The 20,936-nt window shown below is 38.4% G+C and overlaps 1 protein-coding gene across 1 annotated transcript; it reads left to right on the plus strand.

Moving 5' to 3' along the window:
• Positions 1-821: 821 nt before the first annotated feature.
• LOC147497866 (uncharacterized) lies at positions 822-1,190 on the plus strand. Its single transcript, XM_086563035.1, has one exon. It carries the CDS (start codon positions 822-824, stop codon positions 1,188-1,190), a length of 369 nt encoding a protein of 122 aa, XP_086419161.1.
• Positions 1,191-20,936: the final 19,746 nt, after the last annotated feature.

Raw genomic sequence — 20,936 nt, forward strand, 5'->3', positions numbered from 1 at the left:
CACTCTCTGACACTCAGATGAGTCAAACAAGGATACAGCCTATCATAGATTATATCTAGCTAGGCAAAGCACCAACAGATCGCACCAAGGCTAGACAGGTTCAATACCAGTCAGGTCGCTACTGCTTAGTAAACGACAAACTTTTCAGAAAGTCCACCGGAGGATCCCATATGGGGTGCATAAGCCCAGAGCAGGGTCAGATGATTTTCGCAGAGATCCACGAGGGAGAATGTGGAAGCCACGCAGGAGGTCGCTCTTTGGCTCACAAAGCGATCTCATAAGGACACTTCTGGCTAAGAATGCAGACCGATGCCAAGAAGTATGTACTTAAATGCATGAAATGCCAAATATTTGGCCATAATATCATCCAGCCAGCTCGGGAACTCATTAACATTGCCAGCCCTTGGCCATTTCACATGTGAGGCTTGGACATCATGGGTCCATTCATTCCACAAAAAAACACAGGCTTTCGGTTTGTCCTAGCCGCGACATATTACTTCACCAAATTGGTGGAAGAGATCCCCTTGGCTCATGTCAAGGAGTCTAATGTCAAAAACTTCAATTGGACCAATATCATTACTAGATTTGGCCTCCCCCACACACCGGTGATGGACAATGGCTCCCAATTCAAGGGCAAAATAGTCAAGGAATTTTTGGCTAAGTGGAAGATCATTCACGCGTTCTCCACCCCTTAGTACGCTCAAAGCAACGGTCAAGCAGAAGCCAGCAACAAGGCAATCCTAGAGAACTTAAAGAAAAAGATTGTAAAGAACAAGAGCCAATGGCCAATGCAGCTAGAAAACATCCTATAGGCTCATAGAATGACAGCTCGTTCTAGTATAGGCGAGTCACCGTTCTCACTATGTTACGGCACTGAGGCCGTCATTCCTACTGAGCTAACAGTTACAACGACTCGATTGGAGATCGTCGGATCTGGTCAGAATGATTCCATTCTTGCTCGAGAGGTCAACTTACTTGAAGAACGACACGACCTAGCAGCTATTCGAGTGGCATCCTACCACCAAACTCTGAGAAAGACATACAACAAGCGAGTAAACCTTCGAAGCTTCCAACCAGGGGACCTCGTCTTGAAAAAGACTAAAGATGACTCGGAACTGGCACCAACATGGGAAGGCCCTTACATAGTGGAACGAGTCGTGGGCAATAGAGCATATTGGATCAAAACCTAAGACGGACAGGCATTACCACGTCCTTGGAATACTTTCTTGTTAAAGAAATTTTATCAATAAAAAAATTACATTTCCATTGAGTTCTTACTCTTAACATATACACATAGTTTTTATTTGGCATCAATGCATTGCAATCTCTCAATGTTTTTAAATAGACGCACAACTCGCTCTCTAAGAGCAAAACACTAACTTGAACTAAAAAGCTCTCAAGAGCTCAAACGTTCTCCATGCTAAAACACTCACTCGAGCTTAGGGCTACATAGCTCACCTACTTCTCACTCAGTGCAGAACGCTTTCTAAGAGCCAAACGATTATCTAAACTTAAACACTTTTCGGAGCTTAAACGTTCAACACAATAAAATGCTCACTCGAGCTCAGGGATACATAGATCATAGGCTACTTAGCCTTAAAATTTCTCACTAGTGGGAAACTTACAACTCTAGGGTCAACTCAGTGCAGAACGCTAACTAAGAGCAAAATGCACAAGCGAACTAAAACGCTCTCCAGAGCTAAAACGTTCTCTATGATTAAACACTCACTCGAGCTCAGGGCTACATAGCTCACACACTTCTCACTAGTTGGGTGCCTACACTTCTCAGGCTAACTTAGTGCAGAACGCTTTCTAAAAGTAAACACCCTCACTCATGCCCTAAACGCTCTCTAGAGTTAAAATGCTCTTCGTAGCAGTATGCTCAATCGAACACTAATACTTCAATGCATCCTAAGTCTTCTTAGACGACAGGACATACATCTCTAGGTTAAATTCCTATGGAGATGTCAAAACAACATGCAACAACCATTCAGATAAAAGTAAGCTAATACTTCGAAGCAAACATGCATTTCATAAAGTGCAAAAGACGAACTGCTTAAACATACTCAGGAAACCAGTTCTTTAAAGTCTACCGAACTGCCACTTATTTGGAAACCAATTCAGTCAGATCTCAAAATGAAAGCATATAATAAAGGCGAACTGCCTAGGTCTCCCCAGGTTATCAGCTCTTAATGTATTTGGCTCATGCCACACAACAATAAATTCTAACGAACTTCCCAGGTCACCCCGAGAAACCAGTTCTAGTGTTTCTTGCCCAAGGCCAATCAAATGAAGTTACTTACACAAACTTTCTAGACAACATGATTAAAGGTTCAACTTGCAGAGGGTCCAACACAGGAGAGGAGACTGGTTCTATGGAGGTCACAGTAGGAGGGACAATACTGTTCATTTACAGTTCACCACCAACAAGATGTAGATTAACAGAGACAGAAGCAAGAACAATAGGCACCATACCAAGAGCATTACTTGCATCTTCGGGTGAGTTGTTCTCTCATCTACCCAAAGCCCCACGTTCATGCTCTTCTTTTAATTGCTCATACTTCTGCTCCACCTCTTCCAATTCATGACATATATCGTCGTACGCCTCCTTTGCCTGTAAAGCGACTCCCTTACATTTCTGGGTGAAGTCGTTTACCGTGACCATCCTTCCCTTCAACTCACTCAACTCATTAGCCGCCATTGTCCTCTCTAAAATTAATGAAACGACCTGCACTTTCAGAGTGTCCAATTATTTCTTCTCAGACTCCTGCACCTCCCGAACATTAGCCAGTTTGTCTTTTAATGCTTCGACCTCACCTTTCTCTATCTCAGCAAATTGAGCAGCCATTTTTAACTTCTAGTAACCAGCTATAAGCTTCACCAATAAGATCGCATCACCACACAGTTACACACTGAAACACAGGAGTACGCCAAAGAACTATATCAATCAAACAAAGACAAGTGTAGCACTTACCAAATATTGAGTCAGGTCGAGCGCCCTCAGATTTTCTGCCAGGTCTTTAGAATTAAGGTCCCTCCTATCTCCATCCAATGTCATCCTCTCTAACAAACAGGCCGCTATAGGTGTAGACTTGTAACTGTAGTCCGACCTCTTAACAAGCCGTTTTTTCCTGGTCCCCTCATCTACATACACCAGGTTGCGTTCTAGGGCGTCTTTACCCCTTAACAGAAAGATTCTTACCAACCTCCCTACCAACCAGTTTTTCTTTCCCCTTACCACCAGTAGTGTTCCCAACAGATGCAGGGTTCCCAGTCTTAGTGCCCCCAACACCAAGGACACTGAAGTTGACCCGTGTTCTCGATCTAGACATCCGAGATGCCTTTCCACCAGATTGGTCACCATCACCAAGATCAGAACTGGTCCCAAGAACATGCTCAGCCGCTTTAGCGACCTTCGCAGCCCTCGAGTCAGACCCATCTACCTTCCTCTTCAGTGATTTGTTGCGATTATAAAGAATGAACGAGATGTCCTCCACATCGACTAGGTAACCCTCAGGCACACTCCCCCTAGGGACAGCCTCGTACCGTCCCCCATCAGGTCACCTCAACGGCCCCTCTCCAAAACCCGACCCCCCACCTTAACTCCTGTTCCTCTCTTCCCTGGTGACAAGACCCCTGTTTCCCCTCTCCATTATAGATTCAATGGACGATCCACGATCAGCCCGAGCTCGTGCTCTTTTCTTCTAACTCTTCCTCTTCGCCCTAATCTCACGTCTTCCCCTTTCAATGAAGTAGTGAGCTACTTTAGGTAGTATCTCTTACTTCTCAGAACGGCTAAGACGGGCGAACTTCTCAATCACTCCACGCGTCCTCCACCTTGAAATAGTGACCTCTACAAAAAAGATATGAATAAAATTCAAAACCAACTACCAAAACACATGAGCAACAGACAATAACACAGAGATACATACCAACAAAATTGCAAACCCTAGTATTCAATCCAAACCCACTAGCTCAATAATTTCCAATCAACAACAACGGATTTCTCTCCCAAGGCTTGTTGCTTACACCATCTAGAACACTCGACTTTCTCGTTAGCGTCTGCAAGCTAAAATTATTAGCACTAGATCGCTTCACAATGAAGTGCTCAATAACATCAACGATCTCTATGTGGTACTCCCCGCTTTCATTCAGCATGTAAAAAACTCTAAGTAAACACTGAGTATTGCCAATGAACTGGCAGGGTGCTTTCCCATAGAAATTCAAAAATTCACAAGTAAGTTTTGAGAACAGTATCCTCATACCAGCTAGCAACTGCCCCTCACATGTAACGACCCTGTAATCCAGTGGAACGAACATATTGCTAAACACGTTCGCATCCTCCCCCAGTTCGTGGATTTCTAGGTCGCTAACTGTTATACCATAAGTTTCCCTTAAATCTAAAATGCTTTTAACAGCACGCTTATCTACGATTCTAGGGGCAACCCACTTGAAATGGAAACCTCTTCACGACCAGAACTACTCACTACAGCAATTACAGAATCTGATTTTACCACCTTATCCTCGCTTTCAAACCCTAACGACTCCTCTATTACTTTGTTAGAGCGAGTGTCATCTGAGTCAGACATGTTTCACTTTCTCTCCCTTTTTTCTTACAACACAATGACCTAAACAAGACTACAAACAAGAACCTTCAAAGAAAGAAAAGAAAACGAAAATGGTGAAAAGAATAACCTAGATACTCTAAACCTTTCGCAAGTTCTGAAAAATGACAAAACGGTGACTGTCCAGTTCTCAAGATGTGGTTTTGTTCAAGAAAAAACCCTTCAGTTCCCAAGGCACGTCATGATTACACTAAAACCATAGACTGACATGTACCCTTATGTAGCGTCTTTCCAAATTCTGCGAAATGAGGCGGTTGCTATTTCTATCCACAACTGTTCGCATCCTCACATATGCTAAAACACGTGTTATCGTTCTCTCTCAGAAAGTCGCTATCTTGCAAAAAAGCGACCTACTAAGATGGGGCTGTGTGAGGGAGTAATATTCACATCTAATGAATATTACACACATGTCCAACATATACAGAACTACCAACCGACCCAATATCCTAGTCCTCCGAACTCACTCCATAGTGACTCGACTCAGGCAAGTGACCTATGCAACTCGCGCTCAAGGTGATATCAGCATAGGTACTCGTCCTGCAAGCTCGCTTCAAAGTGACTCGAGTAGAGTTGGCGATCTCCTCAGCACTCACTCTCCCCGTCCCACAACGGCTAATAACGTATGAATTTATGAATGACATCAAGACCGAAGTTTCAGGTGCGCATCACAGTAGATGTCCATAACTCACCATTATGGTAGGCGAGTGACCTCAAGACCTGGATCTGACCTGACGCGAGAGTGCAAGAGGCGTGGGCACCTTACCTATATAAAGAGGATGAGGAACTACGCCTGACCTGATTCAAGTCCCCCTTAGCAGAAAGAACTTGATACGTAGGTAGTTCATCCAAACAAACTTGGTCAAACCCAATCTATCAACCCATCTCCCTCAAATTGCCTACTCTAGTAAGGTTAAACAAAATATAACCTTTACAACGCACATGTTGCTCAAGTAACACAAATTAACACGTGTTCTCTTACAAGTTGAAACCTCTCACATGTTAAGTAATGTTGACTCTAACCCTTAAGTGATACTATTTTCAATCTCTTCAACTCCAGAGAAACACTTTATAGCCGCTCTTCATGAATTCATGATTTAAGGCATCTTTAACAAAAAAAAAAATGATTCAAGGCATCCAAATGACTTGATTCTTTAGAAGGAATACAACTTTCTATCTGTCAGTCTCTCCATCTAAGTTTTCTTCTTCTCTATCATTATTGAATCCAAACAAACAATTGATGAATTGATCCAGTAGAAACCAAAGTATCGTGGTAATTTTGATAATATGTTGAAATATCGCACTTTACCATGATTTCTTCACGATAAGTTGAGTTTCATATACCATGGCATATATCAGTAATATCATGTGTCGATTAGCTGCAAAACCGATATTTATTATGATATATCACAATATATCAAGACATTTTGTACTATGATATGATAGCCGGGTTTTCAGGCCCCCAATTTTGAGTAGGCTAATTACCTGCCTTTCATTATTCAGTCCTAATACTAAAAGATTGATCTATTAGCATTATAGTACTCTATGCTTCTCAGCTGTTAGATGTTCTAGCGATGTTGCACCCATCACGTGCTTTAAGTTGGCCAAAACAGGTCACGCGAACTACTTTTGTCACTACTTTCTCTTTTCCAAATTAAAAATGAAAGCAAAACTAAAAGAAAAATAATCGATAAACTAAAAAAAAAGTAAAAACTAACCCAAAAAGGGTGGGGAAAGACCGCAATAACTAAGAAGGGATGGAGTCAGAGAAGACAACCAACAATGAAATCTATCCCTTTCTCTCTCTTAATGGAGTGCTTTTCTCTCTCTTTTTCTTGGCCCCCTAATCTCTCTTCAAATTTTATTACTGTTACCACCTTCGAATCTCCTTTGTGTTGCTGTTCCATTGTGTTTTTCTTTATTGATTCATCTTTGAGGTGGGTGTTTGATTTTAACATTTGTTGAATTGATTCATTATTATGTGACTTGGGTTTGTAGAATGAAGCTTATCTATTCTTAGTTGTGTGATTATTATTGTATTCTCAGTTTGGTGTTTATTTATTTTTGATTGATAAGCATGTTTTAATGAGATCAGTAACTCTTTGATGCTGGCAGGGTTCGTGTTTGAAGAATGGATCGTGTTCTTTAGTAGGTTTTTAAGAAGCCTCTTTGGAGAAAATTGTTAGATTAAGTTAATATAGCAAGGTTATGTTTTTGAGTTTGTTTTTTTTATCAATGAATTTGATTGAAGACATGTGGTGATTCTACATTAAGTCTCTTGGATGATGAGGCGTGTCGTCTAGCATTGTTTTTTTATATCCTAAGATACTATGAATCATTTTATATTTTTTTAACAAGTTTTCTTATGTTTTTTTTAAACAAATAAGCTAGGGTTAGGCAGACCCCCACCTGTATTAAACTCAATGTTTCCTTACATAAATTTTTCCATTTGCATCCTCATGTACAATGGTTTGTAATTCATAATCTAAAGGACTAGCAAAATGGACCGTAGACAACTCATGGTTATGAACAAGTCCTGCTAGATAGTTAGCTACTCTATTCACTTCTCTAAAGACATGTGAAAAAGTAATATAGCTAAACCTATCTTTTTTCCTCTCGATAGCCACCACCACATCTCTACAGTACTAGGGAGGTTTCTCTAACTTGCTAATGCCATTTATGGCTCTCATGGAATCAGACTCCACTTCTACCTCAGCAAAACCTTCTAGTATGCCTCTCTCTAGACACACCTTAATAGCCTTGAGTTCTTGGAAAATAACTGATTGATGACCTCCAAACCCACTAAAAGCTGCAACCACTCTACCTTCCTTGTCCCTCATCACACCTCTGTGACTTGGGCCATTCTTGTTTAGAGCCCCATCTGCGTTAGCTTTAACCCTGTTGCCCATTGGATGATTCCATGAACAATTAATATTCTTATGTTGCCATTGCTTTTGAGAGAGTTGGATGAATGAACAAGACTCCTTCCAATCCTAAATATGGTGATGCTTTTGAAGGACACTTGCGAATTTATGTGGTCGTCTTGCTATTTATTTGCCCCATTCACTTCACTTCATGTGCCTACCACGTCTTTACGTACATCCCTCATTCTTGCCCATTTTCAAAGTCATTTAAGTCATTATCCATGTGTTTATAATGTATGCAATTGGTGTCTCTATATCTAAAGTTAAATTTGTTCAAATGTGCAGTTTTGATGCAAAATTGTAGCTGAATGTCTACCGGATTTCATAATCTTAACAAAGATAGCTTACAAGGTAATTTTGGTGGTTTATGGCTTCTGATTGCTTAAGAAAAATTAGCACTCCAAATTAGTGATTATAATCCCGACCTCTGATTGTTGTCATGAGGTTTTATTTGGACAACAATGGTAGCAAGCTCAAGATTAGGTGGACTTGCGAGAAATCTCTTCGGCAGCCTACTTATGAAGTTTGTTTAATATATCAGCTTTTAAAGAAGATTTCTTAGGCATATAGTTTTTTGTAGCATCATCAGTGATTAATGTAATTTTTTATGTGAGGAATGTGTACATTTACATTGTCGTAATTGAATATTTCATTGTCGCTCATCAGTGATCAATGTAATTTTTTATCTGATGAGCTGTACATTTACATTGTCGTAATTGAAATTTCAATGTCGAATGATTTATTAGATATTTCTTACTATATTTTTTTTTGTGCATTTTTTTTTTGAAAAGTCTAGGGGTTTAGGGGACCCCAACCTCTATTAATGGCAACTTCTCAAGTACATCTTACCTTCTTTATCCACTTTGATAAGTTAAGTAATTTTTTGATCCATGGGGGGGATAAAATACATACGTTGGTTACAGCATTCGGTACTATGAGTACTACAAGTACTACTCATTCTAGATAAGTAATCCACTACTTGATTTCCTTCCCTGAACACATGGAGAAATTGAGCCTCTACAAATTTCCCTTGTTCAACCCCTATTTGAGCCACTAATTAAGTTCCTGCAATAATACCACGATGATTCTTCCTTTTTGTTCAGTATCTGGATCACTCTTAGCGAATCCGACTGCACTGTCACTTTATCTATATTCATATCTGCCACACCTTCTAGTCCTTGTGCATTTTAGTTAACTATGTATCTAATTATTAGTAGGAGATTTATTCTCGAGTTATTTGATTTGTATCCAAAGCTCAAATTGTTTAATTAAGAATGTTAGAGATGAAAACTCTATTGGTTTCCCTTGAAAAGGTATGAAAAATTTGTGCTTTAAGCCAAACTGATTCAAAAGCACAGTTTTTGCACTACCGAAATCTTCTTAATACAAATTATATAATGAAAACTCAGTAGCTGCTGCACCGTTAAAATAGGATAGTAGAACCACATCACCTTGTCTCTACAAATGGACTTAAAAAGAAGCTTAACAAGTAGGATGTGATATCAAATGAAAAAGAAAAGATGCATTACAATCCAAGGACGCAGACCATGAATAACTTTCTTGTCTGCTCCTCTATAACAAAGGCAATGATAAATACCAACATACATAACAAGGGAAATTATCGAAGAAAAAAAAACATAACAAGGGAGAGAAGTGCTTGCAGCCATAAAAATATACTTCACAAACTCATCTTTCTATATTTGTTCAAAATAGTGAGTTTAGTACAGAAAAAAAAAGGTCACAATCAAAGTAGTGAGTTTCCATTCTCTATTACATATAATAAATAGAAAGTCATAAGGAATATCTACTATCATTAGTCATCTCCCTGTTTCATAGAGCCAAAATGCAGAGCCAAAATTTCTGTCCATTCTAACTCACCACCCGCAAAACCTATAAAATTTCATGAAAGTATCAATATAAGAATAAAATCAAGAGTAATCTAAGAATAAAATGAGCTGAGTACTCAAATAATTTTTTTTTGCAAACATTCAAACATGTATAAATAATTGTAACAAGGCAGAAAGATTATCACCTCACTAGGATTATTAAGGTTGATGTTCATGCTACCATGAGACAAGTTATTAGCTCCTAAACCTAAAGATTGATGATTGCACAAACTAAGAATGCATATCACTACAAACTACAATTACAAGTTAACAAACACAAGCAAATGATGACCATAATCCATAACTCAAACTTGGCAAGTTTCTTAACATTTTTAGCTTGACCGGGATAGGTTCTTTGTTTGTTTCTTGCCATTATTGTCGGTCCATAATTTTTGCCTTCCTGGTCGCCCCTTATGCTTCACAATGGGTGGATCTTTCAATGGTTTCTCTTTGCACATACGTATTCCAGACTTCGTTTGGCTCAACTTTTCACTTGGTGCACTTCTAATTTGCTTCGTGGGGCTGATTTCCACATTTTTGAATGTCACTTCAACTTCCTTTAAAAGATTATAGAAACCCTTCATTGCAACCTTGAATACTTTGACTGATGAAGCACCTTTAGTTGTTATATTAACGGCTTTACAACAGAGTTGGCTAAACCTTACAGTAACAGACGCATGACAATCATCTACCATTTCTTCTCTATCTTTGGTTGTCACTGATCCAGACTTCACATCCTTTGTCCATCTTTTAAGCACATATTTTTCTAGAAGGTTCAAAATGTCCACAACTACAAATATCTTCATAATGTGCCTGCACAAGTATCCAGCAAATTCAAACAACAAACAATTGCATGTGACAGTATTATCACAAAAATCAGATATATGTTATCGTTCGAAATGTATGATTATGACCATCCCTCCACACATGAAACATGGACTTTGTACCGGTTTCCTCAATCTTTCTTTGGCGATAAGAAAAACCTTCTTGGAGTTGTTGCTTAAACCTTGTAAAAATTTCTTTCGAGTATGTAACCTTTAGTAGCTTCCTTCTCAATTACCATAGAAAATCTCAAAGCACGATTGGTATAATTACATTCATAGTCTTCATCATTTTCATCATTTTGCCTGCATATTACAACCATTTCAAAATGTTTCATAAATGTTGTCAAAGCCAAAGATTTATTCAAGTATCCATCAAAGTACGCATTAATACTCTCACTCTGTTGGGTCATGTACATAGATGCACAAAATATATCATGCGTATAAACTGAAGCCCATTTCTTTCGCTTTTCAAATAAGTTTGCTAACCACTTATTTTCTCCTAGCTGGTACCTTCCAATCATCCCGTTCCAACCAAACTCAAATGTTTCGACAATCTCATACCCATACAAACATTTAACAAAATCATCCCAAAAATCTAAATTTGAGTTAATCACGTGACGTATTTTCCCGATTGCATTTTTTGTAATATGCCACAGACAAAAATGGTGGTGCGTACCAGGTAACACTTTCTTAATAGCTCTCGCAATTGCTGATTCTTGATCCGTTAGAATCATTTTTTGTTGCATAGCGTTCATTGCCCTCATCCATGCCTTGATGAACCATTCGAAAGACTACATACATTCATTATAAAGCAATGTACCACCGAAGATTGTTGTTCGGTAATGATGGTTGACACCTACAATTGGGATGAAAGGCATACCATACTGGTTTGTCCCATAAGTTGGATCAAAGCAAACACATTTCCAAAATAGTGATAATCCATCCTTGACCGTGCATTAGCCCAAAAGAAATTCTTGGTTTGGCCTTTTGGATCCATTTGGATTGAGTAGAAAAATGATGGATTTCTAGAATCTCTTTCAGTGTAGCCAATATTATGAATTCCTTTAGCTTCAACACCCATATAACACAACATAAGATTGACTTTAGCCCCAGCTAATTGCATGTTCCCCATCATTTGTTCTTGTTCTTTTGGTACCTTTCTCGAAGACCGAAGCTTGTGCCGTTTGCTTGGAGTTGCAAGGTTGTGTTTATGCTTTTCAATAACTCGAGTGACAACCCAATTTTTCTTTTTGTTTCTTCTTATCAACATGACAGCCTTGCACCCAATTCTTGTATTAGATCCTTTTCTTTGCCTTTGCTCTATCGGTTTTGATCTAGTAGTGTTTCAAAACCTTGGAGAGAACAACAGTATAATCAAGCTATGATTTCATTGTTACGCTGAGATTTACATGTAGTGTATTTTCTAACGCTGAATCTTGTCCTCCTTGCAAAATAATTATAAAAATCATAGGCTTCTTCTGGATAATCGAAAATTCCATGCCAACATAGGGTTGTATGCTATTTAACATGTCTTCATTGTTTTCATCCATTTGAACGCCTCCACTGCCATTTTCGACGCTTTCAACATTATTAGCATTGGCTCTGACAGTATTTTACCATTCAAGATGCTCATGTCTTTCAGATAGACTATGGTCTTCCTGATTCTTATTAACAAATTCGAGCATGTCTTCCTTATTAGAACTATTACAATAGTCCTCAACAACATCATAAGAAAATTTTGGACTGCCACCATTTTGATGTGGTTGCTCCATAAATAGATCTAGAGTGAAATAAAATATGGAAAGTTTAGAAAAGAAATGAACTCACTAGCAGAAAATGAACAAATCATCAACTAAAGCTTGAAATCACCGCTATTGAGAAACGTCTCTTCGAAAGATGGTTGATATATATGGGTATTTTATCTATTTTTGCTCAATAGCAACGGCAACACAAAGGACTTTCAATTCTAAGGTGGTAATAGTAACACATCTTGAAGAGAGAATAAGGAGGGCCGGGGGCGGAGCCCTTCATCGAGAGAGAAAGGGAGGATAGACGTTCAGTACTTCACTGTTAATCGTAACATTTTTTTTTCATCATCACCATGTTATCTAATGGTTTAGATGCAACATGTACCATAATGCAAAGAGATTGATCTTTTAGTATCAGGACTCTTTAATATTTAGACATTCCTTTTTCATGAATTTTAAATTATAAGATATATCCTTAGATATATATTATAGTTATACCCTCTTGGCTCTATTTTTTGAGCCTTCACATAGTCTCCAATATTTGCAAAACACTTGGGCTAATTCCAAAAAAAAAAAGGAAACTCTTAAGGAAAAATTTGACAAATAAGGAATTGACATGCAATTTCTTTGTTGGAAGTTTATTATCTTTTTCTTGGATCAGTTTAGCTCCTGGGTGGCTAATAGGAAATTAGCCAAAACTTATGTTGTAGTGTTGAATCATAAAGCAAGAGGCTTTGCCACATTGTTTGAAGGCATTGGAAATACATAAAGCTCAATTAAGAGATGATGATTCAGTTGAGGTTGCCCATATTGGGCGCCTTCTTAAAGTTGTATATGCAGGATTATGGGAGTACGAGAAAGCTTTGGTGCATAATCAACTGTTTCATAAAGTATTTAAGAATCAGGGACAAGGTGCTAATGTGTATCGGAAGTTGATGCTGTTAAGCTGAATTTTGCGTTGGGGAGGCTTTATGACAACATTAGTATAATTCTTATTAACAAGACACATGGGGAGAGTGACTAGAGCTATAACACTTATTTCAATTTCAAAGGCCCACTATAACAAGAAAAACTTTCGAGCTTCTATGAATTAAGTGTCTTTGATTTGGAGTGGTTTACTAACAAGGTTCTAACGATACTAAGATTTGCGAGTCGTTGAACTAACTTCAAAGAATAATTAAAGGAAAATCAGAAACTTGATGCAAATACATTGAACTAATCTCAAAGAATAATTAACGAAAAATTAAAAACTGGATGCAAATGCATTAAACTAACCTCAAAAAATAATTAATGAGAAATCAGAATCTGGATGCAAATGCATTGAACTAATCTCAAAGACTAATTAACAGGAAATCGAACTGGATGCAAATACATTGAACTAACCTCAAAAAATAATTATCCGGAAATCAGAAACTGGATGTAACTGTTTTGAACTAACCTCAAAGAATAATTAACAGGAAATTGGACACAGGATGCTAATAAACGTAAAAATAATGGTTTACTATAACTTAATCTTACGTTATCAATAATTATTTCTTACTCTCAACATATATATTCATGCAATATATAAAGTATGGAATCGTTCCACTCTTAATTATTTAGACTTAAACAAATTCAACTAATCAAACAAAAGGAAACAGTGGTGAGAGCAATATTTATGGATGTGAATTTATACTACGAAACTAAACTTATAAATTTAACTTATACTAATTTAATTAAGTAATTGAATATGACCTGAATAAAATATGGAGAAAAATAGAAAGAGTTTGAATCCACTTTGATGAATTCCTAACATGTTATCATAGAGTTGTTTAGAAAACCCTAGTATTTATATTTGCACACAAGGTGCAAACATAAAGACTAGACCTTTAATGGTCCCTAATAACTCATGGTATCTCTAGTCATAACTAATTAGCATGAGAGAAAGTTTGTTCCCATTCTCATGTCAAACTTACTATCATCTAGTCTAGGTTAACTTTCCTTATTTCTAAGTGCATAAAAACCTAGACTTGAAGCTCTTAAACAAACATTCTATTCTAAAAAATCAAGTCCTTTTCAAAGCTTCATTCAAACCCCCTCTAATGGAGGTTTAACTTTGATTTATGAGACTATCATGAATAAAAGAATGAGAAGAAGACATAATAGAAAGAGAAATAACTTAATTAATGAAACTATGGTGTTTTAATGGAGGTTGGAGACAAGAATATTAAATCCTAATTAAACTAAACTACTAGGGGAGGGAGAGATAGAGTTTTGTGTTAATCCTTTTTATATAGGAGAGGGTTAGGTTTACAATTTCGTGCATGGGCTTTAGAGCTGTGTTTTGGGCTACTAAATCAAGCCCAAAACCTAAGTACTCAAGTCCAAAAAAAGTTTCTCTGCTGGAATTTACTGCAATACCCGTTTCATCAACTTTTAATGCTCTGATTGGGTCGTGGCCTAGACCATTAGAAAGCTCTTTCCGAGATGGTCATTTTGACATATAATAGGCTCAATTCCAAGGTATGATTCCAAAGATACAACCTGCTAAAATGTTGTTGACTTTTATGTTATTTTTCTACCCGAGTTGACCTTGACTTCCCAACTTTGACTAAGCTTTAAAATGTTTTTTCTCCTTGAAACTTGAGCTTTAGCAATAGAAATTCTCTAGCAAGCAATTTGACTCCTTTCTCTTGCAAAAGTGACGTATATTTTTTTCCACATAATTGATTCAAAGACTTGAAATACACAAAAAAACACATAAATAATACTAACTCTTATTCATTATAAACATAATTGTCTTAAATATAATACTATTAAGGGGTTAAAACTACAGTTTTAGGCTGTTATCAAACCACCCCCAAACACCATTTTGCTTGTCCTCAAGCAAATATAAGAAATTAAAATAAGTGACCAAAAATGTATTCCTAACTAATCTCTTTTTGCTGAGTGCGATTGCATTGACCATATGCAATAAAGCCTTAAACCACTAGGAATTCCCTAGTGGATGAGTTATAGCCTCGTGAGAGTTTTCCAGAGAAGATACTCACAAACTTCATTTATACTATAACGACTAAGAAATAGAAATAATTGTCCCCTAAATTTATCTCAGATATCTATACATCTCATTAGCATTTAAACAAGGATCATCAATTTAACTCCTAAATTAATACAGGCATAATAATCAAATCATCTTAAGATAAACAACTATATAATGAACTATGATATGAAATGCAATGGCAGGTGTATCAGCCTATTTTATGGCCTATAAGGTGGCATGTCGTCTGGCTAGTAGTAGGATAAGGGAAGAGGAATGCGAAACACCGTAGCCAGTCCACAGAACACTAGTGAGATGTGGGCTTCAGAGGAGAAAAGGGCCCAGGAGGGTTCCGGGGACCAGGCCAAACGCGAAGTAAGGAAAAGGAAGAGGAAGCACTGTAGCAAGTCGTGGAACCCTAATGTGACAAGTGAAGAGGCAATGATCACAAGATGAAGTGAGAGATCAACAAAGGAAAAGAGGAGAGATGGGCAATAAAAAAGAAAAAGAGAGAGAAAATAGGGAGAAGAAAGAGGAGAGGAAAAAATCACTATAAACACTAGTAAGTTCATAAGGCAGAAATTTGGTTTATACATTTGGCGCCGTCTGTGGGGACGAGTTGGCCCACGACTTAGTGGTAAAAAGAGAGATTTAGAGTATGGCTACAATAGCTAAAAGAGGAAGAGGGAGACCCAGAAAAGTGAGGGCTGTGGCCACTGAGGAAGAGACCATGAGTGTCGAGATGGAAGAAATGGAAGAAGAGGTCGAAGATACAACGGCGGAAGCGACCAGACTTTTTCAAGAAGAGGCTATGAGGTTGAGAGACGAGAATGAGGAACTGAGAAGAGAAAGAGAGACCACACAGGAGGAATCGGAGACAAGAGAACTAGAAAGTAGTGAAGTAGAAGGTCAGAATGAGGAAGCTCCTCATAAACTAGGAGCAAATTCAAATGGAGGCATCACATTGGAGGTAGTCCAAGTAATGATCGAAAAAGATAGAGAAGTAAGCCGCGAGGCGGAAAGGGAGAACCAAGGCGCGGCAAAAAAAGTGGTGGTTAGTCTTAATCAGAACCCGCTTGTTGATTTGATCTGGAACTCAGAGGTACCTAAGAGGTTCACGTAACCATGGTTCGAGAGATACGACGGGATAGGAGATCCTGTGGATCACTTACATCACTTCAGGTAACAGATGCCTCTGTGGTAAGAGAACAAGTATGATGGGCTCCGCTGTATGATGTTTCCCACCAGTCTGAAAGGGAGAGCCTCAGATTGGTATTATTGATTGGCGTTGTGAAGTATACATAAGTTTGAGGAGTTGGAGCAGGCATTTGTGAACCACTTCATTCATCAGAAAAGGAGGGTGTTCGACATTGCGTCGCTCTTTAATGTCAAGCAGAAATCCACCGAGACACTTAGGGAGTTTCTTTGCAGATTCAAGGAAGTGACCTTAAGAGTGGAGAATCTAGATGAGCATATCGCGATCATAGCTCTCTAGCATTGGTTGAAGCAGGGAACTAGGGTCCATGAATCTGTGTCAAAAATTGAAGGTACTACTTTACATGCATTGTATCCGAAGTTGGAAAGGTAGATATGCTATAAGGAGATTTTGCAGAGAAACACAAAGGAACACAAGAAGTCAGAGAAATTAGTGCAGATCATAGTGTAGGATGATAAAAAAGACAGCGACAAGGCTTTGGCAACAGAGGGGGGGATCATATAGGGGAGAGACACAGAAAGCCGAAAGGGGTAGAGAACAAGTGATCAGGAGGGACATCTGAGAAAGGAAACCATACCGTGAAATAAAGCAAACTCCCTTGAACAAGCCATTGGAGGAAATTTTGTTGTTAATAAAGGGGCAGCAGTATTACCAAGGTCCACTAAGTACACCTAGGGAAATTGAAGGGAAACCTTTTTGCACATATCATCAAATCAGGAATCATGTAACCAATGATTGTTTCGCGTTGTAATGGTCGGTGGAGAGAATGATAGAAAAGAGAAGGCTGTAGAAGTTTATCAAAGTGGTACGCCCGGTCGAAAGAGAGCCGGCTATGGCCAGGATTTTAGGTACAGTCAATGTCATCTTAAGTGGAGAAATGTTGGGGAGGAACGCCCACAGGGACAAGGTAAGGAGGACGGACAACGTGCAACAAATAAATGAGGTTGTGAGTGTTCCGCAGCCGGTCCTTGGAGCCTCCATAGGAGAGGGAAGGATATAGTTCACCCCAAAGGATCTGGAATCAGTAATCACGCCTCATGAGGATGCACTGGTGATCACGATAGCGATGGGTAACTACATGGTCAAGAGGGTGTTAATAGACTGCAGAAGCTCAGTGGATCTGTTATTCAGAGGCGCGATGGAAGAAATGAACATTAGAAAGGAACAGATGAATAATTCCATCCTGGGAAGAAGACGGATTCATGAGATGAAGACTATCCCATCCACTTATTATCAAGTAATCCGCTTCCCCACCAATGGGGGAATATACGAGATAAGAGGTGATAAGATTGCAGCACAAAACATTCATCAGGTAACAATTTAAGGTTTAGTTTGCATATCGGAGAAGGATATGTTAGGGAAGGGCAAACCCCAAGCATAACAATTACAGATCACGACCAAAGGTGAGGAACTACATGTCGATACAAAGATGATAGATGAGATTGAGACCGTGAATATAGGCGTTACAGAAGAAGAGAAAATTGTATCTGTCGGGGCCAGTTTATCGGATGAATGGAAGGTAAGGTTGACGACTTTCTTGACAAAAAACAGCGACGTGTTTGCATGGTCAATAGTGAACCTGGCGGGATTGGATTTAGAGTTCACATGTCACAGACTAAATATTAAAGAGGGTACCTGACCCGTCAGGCAGAACATGAGGGGTATTAAACTGCACTATGCGTAAGGAATCTGAGAGGAGGTACAAAAACTAATGGAAGTTGGGATAATCTGTGAATGTCAGTTTACGGAATGGCTCTCGAACATAGTGGTGGTTCCCAAGAAGAACGGGGAAGTAAGGATGTGTGTCGATTTCACAAAAGTCAACAAGCAGTGCTCGAAGGATTGCTACCCCATGCAGCGGATCGATGAACTGGTAGACCGAACCGTTGAATTTAAGATCTTCTCGTTAATGGACGCGTTAATAGGATACCATCAGGTGGTAATGTACGGGCCCGATTAGGAGAAAACTATAATCACAGTAGAAGGGGGGGGGGGGACCTACTGTTAGACTAGGATGCCTTTTGGGCTTAAGAACGCCGGGGCAACATTTCAGAGAGTAGGGAAGAAGATGTTCAAAAGCAACATCAGAAAAGGAATGGAAATCTACATAGATGATGATAAGTACCAAAAACTGCAGTTTTAACCCCTTAATAGTATTACATTTAGGCCAATTATGTTTACAATAAATGAGAGTTAGTACTCTTTACGTGTTTTTGTGTATTTCTAGTGTTGAAGCTGATTAGGTCACTAAAGACACCATTGTTGCATGGAAAATGAGATAATATGATTGCTGAGAGAGTTATATATTTAAAGCCCAAGAATCAAGATGAAAAAACCTTTTCAAGCCCAGTCAAAGCTGGGAAGTCAAAGTCAATTCGAGTAGAAAAAAGACAAAAAGCTTTCAGAACTTCAAAATGGTGTATCTTTGGACTCGGACCTCAGAATTTGGGCTACTTTATATCAAAACGACTGGTTTGGAACAAGATTTCTAATTGAACCGGCCTTGCCCTAATCAGAGCTGTAAAAGTGGACAAAAAGGGTACTTAAGTAATTTCCAACAACATTGGCTATTTTAGATTTAACCTAATGGACTTTGGGCTCACATTAGAGGCCCAAAGTCCCCCTTTTTGGCCTATGCACGAAAATGTTACCTAATCCTCTCCTATATAAAGAGGATCAAGGCTAACCTCTCAGAAGATAGATGTTAGATAGAAACCCTACTTTAGAATAAATTAGTTAGGTCTAGTTAATTACTTTTGTAGTGTAGCCTCCATTAAATCCTTCTTCAATAAAAGCTTTAGTTATTATTCAATTCTATTTACTTTAATGTCTTTCTTTTCTCTTATTAGTATAGAACATCCAATGACATAAGGTTAAAACCTCCAATAGAGGGGGTTAATGAAGCCACATGAGGATGATTGATTAATTAGAATGGTTGTTGTTTAGAATTGTATTTTAAGTTCATCGTTGGGAGATTTTAGAGATAAATCTCACAACGGTGAACTAGAGATTAGAAAATCCATCAAAGAGATTCATGGGGGTGTTAATCTTTCATGTTAGTGAAGCCATTATTAGAGATAACTTGGTATTCACTAGGGATCAAGAAAATCGATTCGATGACAAAACTAATAGCCACTCGAATCATGTGGTGGATTACCCCTCTCTATATCCTTATCTAATAATTTAAATCACTGTTGATTACTCCCTTTATCACAAGGTATTGAGAGAATTATTATTAACTTGATATGCATGATTAATGCTGGTTAAAACACCTGTTTCTCCATCTTAATTTACTTTTATATCAAATGGCGCCGCTACCATCTTGTTTGTTTACGTATTGCATGTTTAAATTATAAAACAAAAAAAACTGTTTTCACTATTTTCCCAAAACCATTACTGTTTTCACTGTTTGTATTTTTTTGAAATATTTTTGTTATTGTCTGAGTGCATACGAGTTGAGAATCCAACTCCTTGTACCACCGTGACTTGACTGGAAAAATTCCAACCGACTATATTTACTTGAGAGCGCACTCGTGCCCTCATTTTGCCTGTCTAGAGCGCGCCTCGCGCTTGCTCTCTTAGGCGCCACGCGCGCCCAAATGAGCCTATTTCAAAGTGCGACCGCCCCCTGGTTCCAGTAGAATAAATTCAATTTTATACATTAAGTGCAATATTACCTCACAAGTACGGTGCAATACTCGTATGCCCACCTACTATAGTATTTCATAACAAAAAATTTCATACTATACGGTGTCTAGAAAATTTAAAGAATTGGGGTTATCTAATTAAGGAATGTGTACACACTAATAACATCCCTCAATTCTTAAGTGGCCTGGCTGTTGGTTTGGAAAGATTTTAGTAGTAAAATTAGTAAGCCCACCCACTACCAAAGCCCGTTTCACCATCTGACCACAGACATGACATCTAGGCCCAACACAAAACCCACAGTAAAAAGCCTGACCTTAATTCTTAAACTCTTGGACTAATCAGGCTAAAATTTTTATAGGACTTCACAATCCACATCTTGGACCCGTACCAGTACTCGTATAAGTGCTCCAGTAGCAAAAGACGTGCTTCAAGGATGTTGAAGGTACTATTTATATACGTATCAAGGACGCTCCAGGTAACACCTCTTTACATCCTCAAATCCACTGTAAGAGGATTATATTTCTAGTAATAATCAGGCTATTTTTGCATGCACATTAGGATCAATGCATATTAGACTTAAAATTTGTATGAGATTAAGATCTGGTACGCATAAACCTGCTATATTAGTTTCTCATAGATGCAAAAACTATCGTCTATCTAGAAATTCACACATCACCACCCACACACCACCCACACCCACAACTAATACATTTGTAGCAGTGGGTGAAGAAATAGTAGAGAGACCTTTCTTTGATATTTACAAGGCTTTGAATGATGGACCTGAGTCCTGCATCATTCTTGTAGATATAACGGGAGATTATAGAATCCCCCATAATATATTTAATCTGCTACCAGTTTTCCATGGTTTAGACCATGAGAAGCCTTATCAAAACTTACGTAGGATACAACAAGTTCTCACTACATTTCATCATCTTAATGTAAGACCTGAACAAATAAAGCTTATGGCATTTCCTTTCACCCTAGCTGACTAAAGAACAACTTGGCTAACAACACAAAAGCTAAACTCTGTCAACACATGGGAGAAACTAGTT

Source organism: Coptis chinensis, chromosome 5, assembly GCF_015680905.1.
Source record: "Coptis chinensis isolate HL-2020 chromosome 5, ASM1568090v1, whole genome shotgun sequence".
NCBI lineage: Eukaryota > Viridiplantae > Streptophyta > Magnoliopsida > Ranunculales > Ranunculaceae > Coptis > Coptis chinensis.

What these genes read in the sequence shown, in the direction of transcription:
- LOC147497866 (XM_086563035.1), top strand. Translation starts at nt 822, where the DNA reads ATGACAGCTCGTTCTAGTATAGGCGAGTCACCGTTCTCACTATGTTAC.